At 42.6% G+C, this 15,200-nt stretch overlaps 1 protein-coding gene across 1 annotated transcript; it reads left to right on the forward strand.

Annotated features, from left to right (window-relative positions):
* Positions 1–12,114: 12,114 nt before the first annotated feature.
* On the forward strand, positions 12,115–13,932 carry LOC112488686 (uncharacterized). Its single transcript, XM_025066048.1, has 3 exons — positions 12,115–12,394; positions 12,500–12,614; positions 12,748–13,932. The coding sequence occupies exons 1-3, from the start codon at positions 12,328–12,330 to the stop codon at positions 13,751–13,753; spliced, it is 1,188 nt and encodes a 395-aa protein (XP_024921816.1). The 5' UTR covers positions 12,115–12,327; the 3' UTR covers positions 13,754–13,932.
* The last annotated feature ends 1,268 nt before the right edge of the window (positions 13,933–15,200 follow it).

The raw sequence follows: 15,200 nt of genomic DNA on the forward strand, positions 1-15,200 counted from the left end.
TGCACGCTGAGTCGTTCTCTTGCTGCCACATCCGGCACACGTAAAGCGAGGGGAGCCCATAGGTCACTAGGTGCATAATGGGATTTTTTTTTCCCCCCCTTTGCACCGGCAGCAAGGAAGGGTGGTTCAGCCAGAGGTGATTTATGGAAGGATCGTGACCACAATCATATTTACCACAGATAACGTTGTTGGATCACACGTCTGTCCCAAATGAAGCTCCTGAAAGAGCCATAACTCTGTCAACTGGATTCTGATGTATGTGGAAAGTCTGTTCTACAGCCGTGTGGCCATGTTGGTGTGTGTGTGAAGAGAGAGAGGTTTATGTGAGGAACCCCCTCCCCACCCCCACCCCCCCGCCCTGATTTGTTAAGGGTCCAATTAAGGTGATGATTTGTTCTCCGCAATGGTGTTGGATGACCTAATTTCCTTTTTGTGGATCTGTGTCTGTGTGTGTGTGTGTGTGTGTGTGTGGAGGGGGAACTAGTCTCTCATTGTCCTCTTGCCCCTTCCTCCTCTTCTTCTTCTGCTGCCATGACGCTGCATTCATCCGTACGGCAAGAAACATTCCTGTCATGCATTCCAGCAGTGACAGCATGACACAGCCCCCTCCCACACCCCCAAGCTCTTGTCACTCTCTTTACTCCCGCGCGCACGCACGCATACACACGTGCACCGTCATTCCACCCAAACACACATCCTGCATGCCTTCCGGAAGAATGATCTCGTCAGTGTAAAACACTGCCCTTGCTGAAAGACATTTCAAGGCTCCACAAACAAACACACACACACACACACACACACACTCACTCTGAGCTGCTGTACTGTAGCCCGCAGTTGAAATGTGTCAAATCTATCCTGACGCCCTTGTTTGCATTTCTCTGTCAGCAACTTCCATTATATCTTTGCCCCCTTTTCCTCCCACTTGACTAAAACTTTGAGAGTTTCTTTCCTTTGCCTTTACCCTGAGAGGACGCTCTTTCTCCTCAGCCGTTTCCCTCCTGTTTTTGACCCGTGCCCCCCGCCCCCCCAACCTGCTCCTGTTTAGGTCAGGCCTTTCTCACTCTGCCAAGTATTTCTCTGCTAAGCATCCACACTGCTTCTCATTATAAATCTTTACACAGCACACAGGCGCAGTACTTGTGTATCAAGGGCTCTTTGAGCTTTAAAAAAAAAAAATCCAGAAAGGCTTCCACATTCGGGTTTGTGCAACAGGCAGCACAGCGGGAGTGTGTGCAAGGGTTTTGTGATGCGCAAATGTGCCATTGGCTTGTTTGACGAGGGGCAGAGGTGACCACAGGGTCGTCTGCCTTGCCAGGAGCAGCCCCCCTTTCTTCCCCCGACCCCCCAAGCCAGCTCTCTCTATACACACACCAACTCAGCCCCATTCAAAGCCACTCACTCATGTGGTAATGTCTCTATTGTGGCAGGCTGAGCACTTTATGGGCAACAGCTTGGTGTTGGCATTTGGGCAGAGGCATTAGTGTGTATAAGAGCATGTGCAAGAGTGTGTTTGTGTGTTTGCCAAGTTCTGGCACATCCGCCGCGCAGCCTAGTACTCTTGTGCTGGAAGCGTCAAAAAATTCCACGACTGTTCTGTTTCCCGATTGGTGACAGAGCAGCGGAGAAAAGCAGGACCGCGGTGAAGGAGCTGAAGCAGGTTTAGGCACGAAGAATTAAATTGGAAAACTACACATCTCCTTCCCCTTTCACTTTCCTTTTCTACAATTGTCTCAGTGAGAGCGGGCAGAGCGATTCGTCATGTCAGACAGCCCCGGTGCTGCCATACAAGAAAAGGTGAAAGGGAGTGTGGGAAAGGGCTGCTGCACAAAGCCTCTCCTGCCCCCGTCTGTCTCCCTGTCTCGTTTGCGTACGAGGGCTGGGAGCTCCTTCAACATCCCCCACCATGCCGTCTCCAAGGCCACCATCTGCAAAAACACGACCCATCTCTCTGGACACAGATGTATCATCCTGCTACGATGTCGGTGGTTCTTGGTGGTCGGTGAATGTGCTGAGACAGAGGGAGTTAGATACTGTTGGAGCAGCAGAGAGATTCAAATATATTTTATTTGACCCCCGAATCAACCAAACAAACAGATAAATGAAGCTGAGAGATGATGTTTGCACTGCCGTGTCCTCGTCTGCTTTTGTGTCTGTTACATTTCTCCATGTAACAGGAATCCTCCCGCACAAACAAACACACAAACAGGCGAACAGACGAGCCGACTTGATAAAAGCAAACGTGGTCTGGAGGAGCTGAGGTCGTCAGCGTCTTGTCATCTCAGTGGTGTCCTTTGTGAAACACAGGAGTGATTTACAATCAATGAAAACTGACCTTCTTCCTGTATCACATTCCTACTGGAGCTGACCTGTTAGCCAGCAATGAAAGAGAGCGTGTGCTTTCAGAGCAGAGCGTTTGCAAAAACATGACTTTTCTGTTTAGAAGGCTGATTATTTTAATTCCATTTGAAACAAAAAGAAGCCAGGCAGTAGAGTTTTCCCCTGTTTTATACGGCAGATGTTACATCATGCCAGTGTGTGTGTGTGTGAGAAAAGAGGGAGGGTGATGTAAGAAAGGGAGAATGGAGTCATCATGACTAACTGGAGTTTACTCCAACAGTCTGTTAGCAGAGTAAGAAGGCACACGTGCCCAGCTCTGGGCTCCGTCACCGAGTGCTCGCTAAGTTGCTCATTCTGCAGGATAAGCAAGATCAAGAGCAACACAAACTGGACGGGGTTCTCAAACTCCGGTTAGCCCCGGGCTACCGCTGTCACTGTCATAACCCGGACAGGTCGTTGTAATATTCAGGTAGTGTGAGAAGTCCAACAGTTCTTGTTGTTAACTTTCTCAAGTTAATGCCAGAAAATGGTAATATACTCAGGTAATATATAAATAAATATATACAATGTTAAACATATTTAACGATTTTATTGACTTTCAGTTCAGTTTGAACAAAAATGATGATCTTTAAAATATCCAATTAGGTCTAATATGCAAACTCAGATTTCTTCTGCATCATCTGGGTTTGGACCTACCAAATACCTCTGGTGTTTTTGAATGATGCCATAATGTTGCCAGTAACGTCTCCATTTAAGTCTATATATTTATACAATTCCCACTTTGTTCTTTTTATTCCCTGTTTGTCTAAGTACTACTCCGTGGTGATTTGACTTTAGCCTGCAGTTCATCTCATCAAGCAGAACTGCTGCATCTGCAGCAGCAGTAGGCCGAGGCTCTGATCATTATCTCCAACTCCCATGCTAGCAGCCTTCATATGAAGGGCTAAATCATTAAGGTAAATAGATGACAATTTAGGAGCCTAAACTCATCTCCCTGTACCAAATTGTCAGATAAACCGTAGTTTTATATTCATTAACCCAAACACAGGCAACAGGTGTTTAATAGACAGCCGTAATGGCATCATAAAACCTCCTATTAAAAACAGATTTTAATAACACCCATTCAAGAAGATTTCAGTTAACACAGCTAAATAGCTTTCAAAGGCAGTAAAGCAAACAAATGTCAAGCTGTTCAAGCGGAGTCTTTGACGTGCAGGGGAACATATTGCGTAGTACAATATATGTATGTATATGACAATATATATTTTGTGAAATTACTCAGTCGAAATTTGAATTATTCCGCATTAATCATGATTGATAATCGATTAATTAATAAGTAAAGCAAGCTCCAGACGGCCAACAACAATCAACCCACAGTGGCCATAAACAGACAAAGTTAGACTGACAAAACCTTCACTGTCTGTGAAAGCGTTCTGGGGAAAGTGTAGCATCTTTTTCCACCTTTAGATATGATAAAGACACACGGCTGGCCTGTGTGATCTGTCCCCTGTCTCACTGTCGGGCCTGTGCTAATGGACGAACACTCTTTGTGTGCTAAACAAATTAGTTCACAAGTAACTAAGAGACGAACAGCACGGTGATGGAGAGAGAGAGAGAGGGAGAGAGAGAGAGCATGAAATAAAGAGATACAGAGGGAGGAGCAAGCACAGGAAGAAAGAGGGGAGACGTTTGGGCAGGACACGGAGAAGAAGAGAAGTGCTGTCACATCAGAAACATGTGTGTATGTGTATGTGTCAGTGTGCAGCCTGTGAGCCGGGCCAGACGTCTGAACACTCAGCCCGTGAGGAGAGGGCAAATGTGCATTAACGTCCATCCATCACTCACTCATTACTCTCTGTTTCACACTCACACACACACTCACACACAAACACACATACAAACATGCCTGATAGGCCCTAATACGTGCACTTAACACCAGACTGGATGCGAGTGAGACACATTTATCTCCATGAAGCTGTGAAACACTGCTGAGTGCCTCCGCACACGCACGCGCCTGTGTGGGAGCGAACGTGATCCACCAAGTATCAGGTCAAAGCAATACCCCCCCCCTCCCCCCATGATTGGTTTATAATCTGATTGACAGGCAGACTCCCTCCTCTTCTCCGTCTTCTCTGTTCTCTCCCATCATTTGTCATATTTCGGAGAACTTCCCTCCGCCCTCCCCCAGTTCCCCCTCCTCCCGCTCTGGCTTTTGTTGTATACATTTCTCTGATCCTTTTATAGCCCCTCGTCTCGCCTGTTACCCCTCTCAGGCCTTTCATCCCTTTTTTCTAATGTAATGTTTGTCCTCACCCCTCCTCCCCCTCCTCTCCGCTCTCCGTCCATCCTGTCTTAATCCGGATCGTATAAACACATCATTCCGTCCGCGCTGTAACTGCATTACCTGTGGTAACCCCACTCATACCCACACACCTCTGCCTCCTGGAAGTGTGTGTGTGTGTGTGTGTGTACAATATACAGTGTGTTTATGTGTGTGTAAAAGCTTTGTTGTACTTAAGTGGCCTTAAACATGATTTTTTTCTAATAGCTTCAATTATGTTGTGATAAAACAGTGAAGTTTTATAAAACCTCAGGTTGATGCTTTTAGCTGCTTTGCTGCGTCAGTAGAATGATGTCATTAAGGTCCTGGAGAGAACACAGCAAACTTCATCATCAGCTTCCTCTCCATGGTCATATAAGGCTGACTCTCTGTTCATTACACCACCAAGAGAGTGTATTAGAGAAAAGAATGAGTTATCTCAGGTCTGTGGATTCACCCCATGTCTGGGTTCCGTCTCACTCCTCACACCCTTCCTTTAAAGTTTGCCTGATATGTGTGTTGTTATTAGACAGGTTTTATTTCCAACAAATTTAAACATTTTCAAATACTCACTGACATGAATCCAGTTCTGTAGCAAATGGATAAATGAGGATGTTAGCGTTCTTTCTATTCTTTTTGAGATAGGGTCTCTTTCCTCATCACCTTTTGGCTGAATGTAGCTACAAAACCGGAGGGGTAGTTCAAAGTGAGCTCGACCTTTGCACCTGAAGGGTCAAAGTCACAGTACCCTAATCAAAAAGAGGGTGATGGATCTAAAAGGCTCTAAGTCAGGGCAAGGTTTCCGTACCTTTGACCTAACCTTACCATAGATGTACAGTATGAGCTGTGCCAGAGAACTGTACCAGAAAAGAATGGAACCAACAACCTAGTGATTAAGAAAGACATTGCTTCACCCAAGTCTTGACTTTATCATTAATGATATGCTATAGGCCTAATTTAAACTCTTAGCAGCTGCCTGCGATCCATAGTGCCGCGTCGCTAAAAAGAAGTCAATATCGGTTACACACAAACACACGCGTCTACACACACCCTGGGAGAAATCTGTGTTATCGGAAAACACCAGATCAAGCAGATATAGTTGAACGTCTTCTGGGGCCAGAATGACTCCCAGAGTCGGGATCAATGTTTTTGCTGGTTGGCCAAACTCATTAAACGTGAGCGTCCCTCTCAACCAGCTGTCTCCTTATTCACGGCATATTAATGTCAGCATGGCTGTGGCAGGGGAAACGCACGGGCAAGCCCCAGAGTGGGCAGGGGCGACCGTGGACCCGCCTGACAAAAGAGGCCTCTCTGTGGGCTCCCCTGCTGGGATGGAGAGACAAAGGCAAGTGCCCATGTTTCCAAACATGGACCCCTCTCACCACCCAGAGGTCAGGGACCTAGAATAATCTCGCTCAAGCAGGAGGGACACACTCACACACACTCACACACACACAGGGATTAGGGCTTTGATATGACCCTGATTAACCCAGTGAGGAATCAAAGCAGGGTGTCGCAGAAAGAAGAAATGGCTGTAGGCAGAAAGTTTTGAAGGCTGAGGGAGCGACCAAAGCATAATGACCAAAAAGGTGGTGTTGGTGGGGGTGATGGTGGGGGTGGGTTGGATGAGAAGGACAATAATGGAGCATATGCTTGACAGACAAAGAGATAGATGCTCCATATATCCACAAAAAGAAGACGACGTTACTCAGACTAAATGGACTGTATGATCAAAGCAGACCAATTAAAAGGAGCAGATCAAGAGTGAGTGAGGCCACTCTCCAACTCTGAAAGCACAAATGCTCTTTGATCCTCCGTTAAAAATGTTTTTCCCTGCACATCTTCACCTGAACTGGCCCCAACAATGCAATAAAAATGGGCCAGATGCAAAAAAAAGAGGCTGAAATCAGCACGCACAAAAAACAGGTTTGTTTTTCAACAAACACGATTTCAAAACTAGGGCTAGTGTTTTAGTAGGAATATTTCGGAGGGTCCACATATTTAGGAACAGCTGACATTTTATTTCTTAACTTCACAGCTTACTATATTGTCGGGTAGAGCAGAATAATGTCAGCTATAGCCAAGGGAATGCAACTGTTGTATTTTTGCCTCTCCCCAGACTGCTGGGCTAAATTTGGATGACTCTCATAGAGCTGTCAAGTGCAGACGTCCCATCCATAGCTTTCACTATTGTAGAAGTACGCCATCTAGTGCATGATGAGTAAGAAGGAGGGGGGAAAGGCATATATATATATATATCACTGTCTGAGAAGAAGAAAAATACAGTACACGGAGAAAAATCCTTAATACACATGTATTAGTACAACAATACAATACAATTAGGCACAGTTTAATTCAGATGCAAACAAATGACCTGATCAGACTCCTATTAAAACTTTTACTGTTGTGGTAATAACAATATATTTGTTTTAATTACATGAGCCTCAAAGAATAAAAACAACAAAACACTAATAATAAACTAATATTGAGTCTTGGTCACAGATATTATTTAAGGAGCTGCATCATTAAATTCAGTTATGATGATATAAAGACCATACGTCTTCATTTGAGACACTTTTCTCGCAGTAATTGTGCACTACAGTGTTATGTAATACTAACAGATCAGAGACCTGGTTTAAAAAAATGATCCGTGTCCACCACTGACACTGCAGAGGTCTCTCACCCTCTGTTTCACCTCCATGAAGATGACTTTCCTTTTCTCTGAATCACTGCCATCAGAAGAGTCTGATTTATGTCTAATGAGAGCCATAATGAAAGGCAAAAAGTTCCAACAAATATGGCGTACAATGTAAACAGTGCTGTATTTCTCATCAGAATGATGGAACAAGACTTTCGTCGTAAATTTCTGGAAATTACTCCAAGGTAAATAAAACGTTGTAAGTAGAGGACGTCATTAACCGAGGACGTCGTAAACCGAGGACCTGCTGTAACACAGTAGAACTTCAGCATAGACTAAAAAATACAAATACTTTTTGAGATGAAACAATAACCTTTGTCATCCAGGTTGTACGGCCGTGACGTTCTTACACCGTCCACACTCTTACCCTTGCCTAAAGCATAATTATAAAAACACACTTTATTCATCGTCTGCCAATAGCCACCCTAATAAAATGTGTCATTAAAAAGCAGCTACATGCTCCTTTGCTGGAGTTAAGGCACCTAACCTTGTGTCTGTGTGTAAAACTCCAGCTATTTAATTTAATAGCCCATTAATTAAATGGCCAGAATCACCGAGCAAATGGCTAACTTTTATTGAAGCACGCTTTGTATAAATCATAGAGGATGCAGCGTTTCTGCTTCAGGAACACAAGGTTATGACATGGGAGTCTTCTTTCTTTAGTCGCTGGCTTTTTTAATACACTAATAGACTTCAATTCAATAAAAAATGACAAATGTGATTTAGTCAAAACTGGCGGATTGTTTTCTAAAGCAAACCTGAAGTTGAACAAGCTGAAGACAGAGCACAAAAGCCAAATCCAGAAGTGGCCTGTGCCTCCCCTCTAATCGTCCTATTTTACTAATCTGAAGAGAGGGCTGGACAATTTGCTGTCTATAATAGCATTGGCTAAAAGAGACAGGTTACTGAAGCGATGAAAACCAACTCCATCTGAAATGATCATGCTGGATCAGCTGTGGCATTGCGCGCCTCCCAACCGTGAAGAACTGCAGGCGGAGCGCCGTTATAATTAAAGCTCTTATTGATTGGACTTTGCTCGCTTCTGTGGCCTCTGGACCATGAGCCAGAGGCGCGGCGCAGGTCACTTACTCTCACAGACATTCAAATCACCTCAGAGCCACGAGAGCAATGTCTATGCTAATGCCTATGGTAATGTGGCCACGATTTTGGGGTCGATTATTGACGCTTTCCCTAAATGGAAGGTTGATCCACAGTTGAAGCTGGGTGTGTAGGGGTCAATAGCAACGGAATTGATACCGGTCAGGAGGTCAGTTTCATTTCAATTTCACCGGTTTCAGGAAATGAATTGGAAGGTTGGTTAATTAAAGCATTAATTGACATTTTAACAGCAAGCCTGAGTTTTGTCTCAAACTGAAATCTGCGATCTCTGTCCAGCGGTGACCAGGGGGATACGTCAATATTTATGAATACTGTTTCTTATGTACACCTGCGGTCAAACTGTCAAGCTGGTTCTCTACAAGAACCGGTTCTCAATTCTCATTCTTAGAGAGATTAGGATGTTCTGTTTTCAGATGATGGTAAGAGATGAACCAGGCGATGAGTGCGTTTTTTAACATCTATGGAAGCTAACTGGCTAAAGAAGGTTTGATGAGTGTTGTACTATATATTGTTGTCTGATGCTGCATTAAAACATCCTAATAAAGATCGATTATTTTTAATATATATATATATATATATTAATACAATGTAAACATGTAGTCAGACCAGTCTATGGTTTATCTTGGATTTGATTATATTACACTTTAGAAAGTGTTTTTACTGTGCAGCAGTCTTCCTCTCTGTTGACTGTGTAGAGACCACACCCACAAAGAGGTATTCCCATATAACTGACGTTGCCTGTCTTTGGTTGGCGTGTCATCTTCGACCATTATCAGTGCAGTTTGTTGATCTGTGTGTACGGCCCCAGTGTTTCTGCTCCACTCACACAAACAGTCCTCCAGCTGAGCTGATGTTCACTGTTCCTCCCCCAGACAGTTGTTCAGCCTGTCATGCTCAGGCGCTCAGTTCTCAGAACAGCCTTGACTGACCGTTAGTCAGTTTTCTGTCTGTTGTCTTACTTCCTGTGAGGAGCGTCTGATGCCGTGCATGCAGAGAGGATGTGGAATGAAAGGAAGTTCATCAGCAACTCATCACTGTATTTCCATAGAAATGTTGACAGAAGTCACATATCTTCATCTTTGTTTGAATGAATGGAGGGTTTTCCTGTGTGTTGGATAGAGGATCACAGCAAAGCTGGCTCGGTCTGGATCTGATCCTTTATTAAACAGCAGATGCAGCTGCCCAATATCCATGTGATGAAGTTTCCTTTAATTACTCTTCTCATTCAGACGTGCCAATCACACTGGGCTGTGTGTGAGTGTACTAGTTTATGTTACTAGTTAGGACCACTTCTTTGACTGTTATTTCTAGGCACTGACGTAGAGTAACAGAGACTAGAACTGATCCATTCATGGTTACATTGTGTAATAATAAAGTAATGTCATTTGTTATGCCTAATATGTTATGAAAAATACTAGGCATGTCTGATGTTAACTTTGATATGCCCATATGCCTATATTGTCCAAATACTTCATTTCCGATATCAACTGATACTGATATAGGCCTAGTAATATGTATTTATCTGTACAAACCACTGTATGAGTATGAGATTAATTAACTGAGCTGCAACGCTTTCACTTTTATATACCATCGTTTATCCCCAAAACTATTTTTAGAGCACACATCATTTGGCCAAACCCAGGCCTTGCATAATCGGGTTTTTATTATCGGAAGAAAACCTGATAACAATTCTTACAGATATTACATAATATGCTAACATCTGTTTCTTGATATGATAGAGATGTTTGCCCATCCCTAAATAATACATATTACAGTTAAAGGGCCACTTTTTATTATTATTATTATTGGGTTAAAAAAATTGGTATTGTATAAAATAAAAAAATCTGGTATCGTGTATCCCTAATGGTAACCAGCCTGTGGTTGGGATGAGAGGAGCCTCATTTAAGGTAGAGAGTAAAGTAGGAATAATATATAAATTGCTGGTTAGTGAAGCATTAGTTGGGTATGACTGCACTGACTACATTTCCTGTGATGAGGCACACAGATGACAGCCCTGGCATGGGGCGTGTGAACTTCTGAGAATTTAGTGTCAACACCGTGTGGTCAGAAACACATTATGAGGCAGGGGGCTTTTGGTTTCTTTCTTCATTTCCGTACGTTGGCAATCTGCAGGGTGACATCATGGAGATTTGTGAAACCCATCTGTAAACACTATTTTCCATCCACTGGCCTTAATGTCCATTTACAAGGGCACAACGATGTGGTCCTCATTCACATTTGCAGTCGGATGAGGATATGAGAGTCAGTATTGATTGTAATTTCCTGCGATGCCACATTCCACTCGCTTGCATTATCTGGAGACTAATTCCAATCAGCTACGCTGTCAGAAAACTAACAGTCCTGGCTGGAGCCCAGGACAACAGCTAATGAATAAGAAAGGGATGAATAAACCAGTGAAGTGTTTCTCCCATGACAGGACACAGGGCTGATAATGATGAGCCTGGGATAGTGGGTGTGGACACGTGTGTCTCCCAGGCACCATAGGTCAGTCCTAGGGACGAGGAAAGAAATTAGTGTTTTTTAAAACTTAGAAATTTAGAAATTAGTGCCTGTAAACAAAAAACAACAACAAAAAACAAAATGTATGTGCTATAACATAGTGGGGCTATCTGGTTTTTAACAGTAAGACCACCAGGGGCTGACGTGTGTTTAGGTCTGCTGTATATTAGACTCTTCACCCATGAGCTGAATGGATTTTACAGCAGGACAGCCCAGGCCATAGTTTGCACAAATGAGCAGATAAATAATACATTCAATACATCTGTACATTGGAGTTGAGTCTTTAACAGAGAATCAGCAGAAAGTCAAGAACATAACCCTAACCCAAGTAAAAATAAATAAATGATTTTAAAAAACATACAAATGGGGAATTAGTGAAACAGAAAAATATATTATTTATAAATAAGTATTGATGGCATTTCCAGATTATAGTTTTTAGTATAAATGTCATGTAATGTATCATCTTTTTTGAGGAAATGGGGTTAGGAGACAGAGGTAGTTTAAACTAGTTAACCATAAATAACAAGTTTAACTAGTTACATGAAATTGAAATGGTGATTTGTTGGTGTTAACAACATCATACATATTCCTATTATAAATAATTATTATATTATACATATATATAGTATCTCTCTATATATACTGTATATATTTATAAAAATACATATTTATGGACAACGGTAGTTTATAATAGGTCATAGTAATTAAGTGAATACTATGTTTCGTGTTGGTCTTCATACGTTCTGGGGTTTTTAAGAGTGCATTATTTCTGACCTTTAATTAAGAGTAATAAACCTCAATAACTTTCCCCACAACAGAAAAAAAAAGGTCATTTCATTTTATCTTGTGAAATGAAAACTCTCTGTGGCTTCAGCATGTGTGTGATGGAAAGTGTGGGGTTTAATGTGTTGTGTCTGTGACTCTTTGTAATTGTGAGCGATGCTACGGTGAACGCGCTGCACTGTGGGCAGGGTGGTTGTTGAAGGGGTCTGTTTCACACCTCTGGCTGATTGTTTCCTCTCTCCACAGTGGGGTTGGGGTAACTGCACATGACAGAGACGGTTTGAAGTCAGGTGGGTGACTCAGAATAGGGAGGGGGGAGGGGAGTGGTATCTTATAAGAGTGATCATCTTCAGTACTAGAGTCCTAAATGCCTGCAGAGTTCACTGAATGAACAAACACCTCACAGAAGACACACCGTCTGCAAACTGGACCTGAGTCTGGAGAACCACCATCTGAGTGACAGTTACTCTCCGTGAGCGATTCTGGACATTTGTGCCGGGAGGCTCTTCCATCAGCCGCTGAACAACAAGGTCTCAGTGTGAATGCAAAGATGAGTTTAAATCCTGTTTTGGGGTCTTTCTTCTGCCTCATCGCATGGATAAGCCTGGCACATGCAAGTGAGTATTGACAACAAAGACAAACACCTGTTATTTACTATCACTCTGAATGTATTCAAGATGAAATTAAAGATGTGTAACTGTTCTGTTGTGTGTATTTCTTAGTCCAGGGACACACGTCCAACTGCTGTCTTCGCCTGTCCAAAACCAGAGTCCCAGTTGAAAACATAAGGAATTACACAATTCAGTCTTCAGGCCTCTGTTCCATCGGTGCTGTTGTGTAAGTATGAGTCTCAACTGACTGAAGTTCAACATTTGTAATAGATGTAGCATGACTACATCGAATGATGATTATTTAAAATAAAATAAAAAAAATACTAAAAAGTCTTTAAAAACCACACAATTCCTTGCAGGTTTCTAACCAAGAAAGGGAAGACGATCTGCTCTGATCCTGGCAGCCTGTGGACCAAGAAAGCCATGCTGAAGGTGGATGAGGAGATGAGAAGTCTAGAGGAGGCGAGGAGAAGTCAACAGGTGGTGACCAGTGACATCACACCAGCACCTCTGACAGAGGCAGAGGTTGGGCTCAGCTCTGACCCTAGGGAGGAGCGTGTCACGAAAGCCACACTGAGGGGGGAGGAAGTGACACAAAGACCACAGGAGGAAAGACAAAGTGAACAGATGACGACAAGTGACATCACACCGGCAGCTCGGACAGAGGCAGAGGGTGGGCTCAGCTCTGACCCTAGGGAGGAGCGTGTCACGAAAGCCACACTGAGGGGGGAGGAAGTGACACAAAGACCACAGGAGGAAAGACAAAGTGAACAGATGACGACCAGTGACATCACACCGGCAGCTCGGACAGAGGCAGAGGTTGCGAGGGGGGTCACCTCTGACCCTAAGAAGGAGCACTCCACAAAAGCCGTGCTGAAAGTGGAGGAAGTGACCAAGAGTCCACAAGAGGTGAGGCAGAGTGAACAGGTGACGACTGGTGACGTCACACCAGCAGCTGTGAAAAATGACAAGGTTGGGAAGAGAACACGCTCTGACCCTAAGAAGGAGCGCTCCACGAAAGCCGTGCTGAAAGTGGAGGAAGTGACCAAGAGTCAACAAGAGGCGAGGCAGAGTGAACAGGTGACGACTGGTGACGTCACACCAGCAGCTCGGACAGAGGCAGAGGTTGTGAGGGGGGTCACCTCTGACCCTAAGAAGGAGTTTTCCACGAAAGCCATGGTGAAAGTGGAGGAAGTGACCAAGAGTCCACAAGAGGTGAGGCAGAGTGAACAGGTGACGACTGGTGACGTCATGCCAACAGCTGTGAAAATGGTAAGAAGAAAACGACCATGGAGGAAAGCACGTAGAGTCAAGAGAAGACAGAAGTGCAAGAATGTCAGGAAGCAGCAGATGAGCAGGTTTTAGGAACCAGAACACAAGAAACTTCCCTCCTTATGTCACCATGAAGAAGCTGAAATATAATATATATTTTTAAGATAACTATGAAATATAAGTATAAATATAATGTATGGGCTGGTGGTGTATAGATTTGTGTGTCCCCATGTGTTTATGTAGACCTCCCAATAAAGATGCCTCCAATGCTATGTGTTTTTGGTTTTATGTTTAAATATAAAGGAAAACGGTGTCAAAATTAATTATCTAGACTAGAAATAACAGTAAAGTTAAAGTTTTTATTCCATTAGTTAACATATTTTTAATATTAGTAACATGTTAAATAATTTATAGTTTTAAACCAACCTTGCTTTAAATTTGAGAACTTTTTCTAATATATATGTATATATATGTGCAAATATACATATATATGCATATATATACACTATATAATATATATATATATTTGCTTTAAACTAAAAAATTAGAGAATTTTTATATACAGTATATATATCTATATATATATAGATACTGTATATATATATATATATATATCAGTCAAATCTCATATTAAAACTCATGTGCTTTTTTCTATTAGATGTTTATTGTTGTTTCAGTTGAAGTGGTTTTACTGCACATCCTGGGGGGCTGTGTTCATTACGTGTGTAGTTTGTATTTGTATGCACTTGTATACACACAAACACCTTTGAGTGTGGCTGCCTTTCTCTGAAGAACAGCGTAAACAGAACTGTGTCCTGTATTCTTAGAAAAATTACAATCGGAGCAATTTTTTATCCCTTGCTAATACAAACACTACATAATTAAACAGCTGTTAGTGAAAACAGACAAATATATATATATATATATACTTTTTTGATAACAAGGGTGAATTTTTATCAAATACATAAATGAGTATTTCCCTGTATTTTAATGAAGTATTGCATCACATCTCAGTAGCAATGAACACACATTAGGAGAAAGTTCAAGGTTTTTTTTAGCACTATAAGCTCAAGGCGTGGGATTTAAACAGGAAGGAAGAGCCATATATGGAGATGAGTGTATGTGTCTGGATCTGTGTGTGTGTGCGTGTGTGTGCGTGCGTGTGTGTGCGTTTATAACCTACAGTATAAGAAGGAACATTTACACTCTCTCCTACAAACTACTGACTCCTAGAAACATCAGTTAACTTTAAGCCTCAGGTCTTTGGTGGGCGGGACTTAAGGTTGGTCTGCAGAGAGACAGAGAGTCTGAATACACAGTATTGTGTACTGTATATGTCGGTGTAGGTTCTCAGTCTGTATTTACCAGCTGTAAACAAACCTTCATCTGGTGTTTGTTGTCAATCCTTCTAAAATAGTTTCAGTGAAGACATTCTGTCACACAGACACTGTTTCACATACTGTTAGATGGCTGACAGCCCATATACAGAATGATGCCCAACCTCTGGGACGCGGCCTACAAATGAAGCTAATCTCCCTTT

Source organism: Cynoglossus semilaevis, chromosome 20, assembly GCF_000523025.1.
Source record: "Cynoglossus semilaevis isolate Cse_v1.0 chromosome 20, Cse_v1.0, whole genome shotgun sequence".
NCBI classification, from domain to species: domain Eukaryota; kingdom Metazoa; phylum Chordata; class Actinopteri; order Pleuronectiformes; family Cynoglossidae; genus Cynoglossus; species Cynoglossus semilaevis.

Bases quoted from the DNA above. Each gene is read 5' to 3' on its own strand.
- LOC112488686 (XM_025066048.1), top strand. From the start codon at position 12,328: ATGAGTTTAAATCCTGTTTTGGGGTCTTTCTTCTGCCTCATCGCATGG. The intron at 12,395-12,499 runs GTGAGTATTGAC...TGTATTTCTTAG, and splicing joins GATAAGCCTGGCACATGCAA to TCCAGGGACACACGTCCAAC. The intron at 12,615-12,747 runs GTAAGTATGAGT...AATTCCTTGCAG, and splicing joins TGTTCCATCGGTGCTGTTGT to GTTTCTAACCAAGAAAGGGA.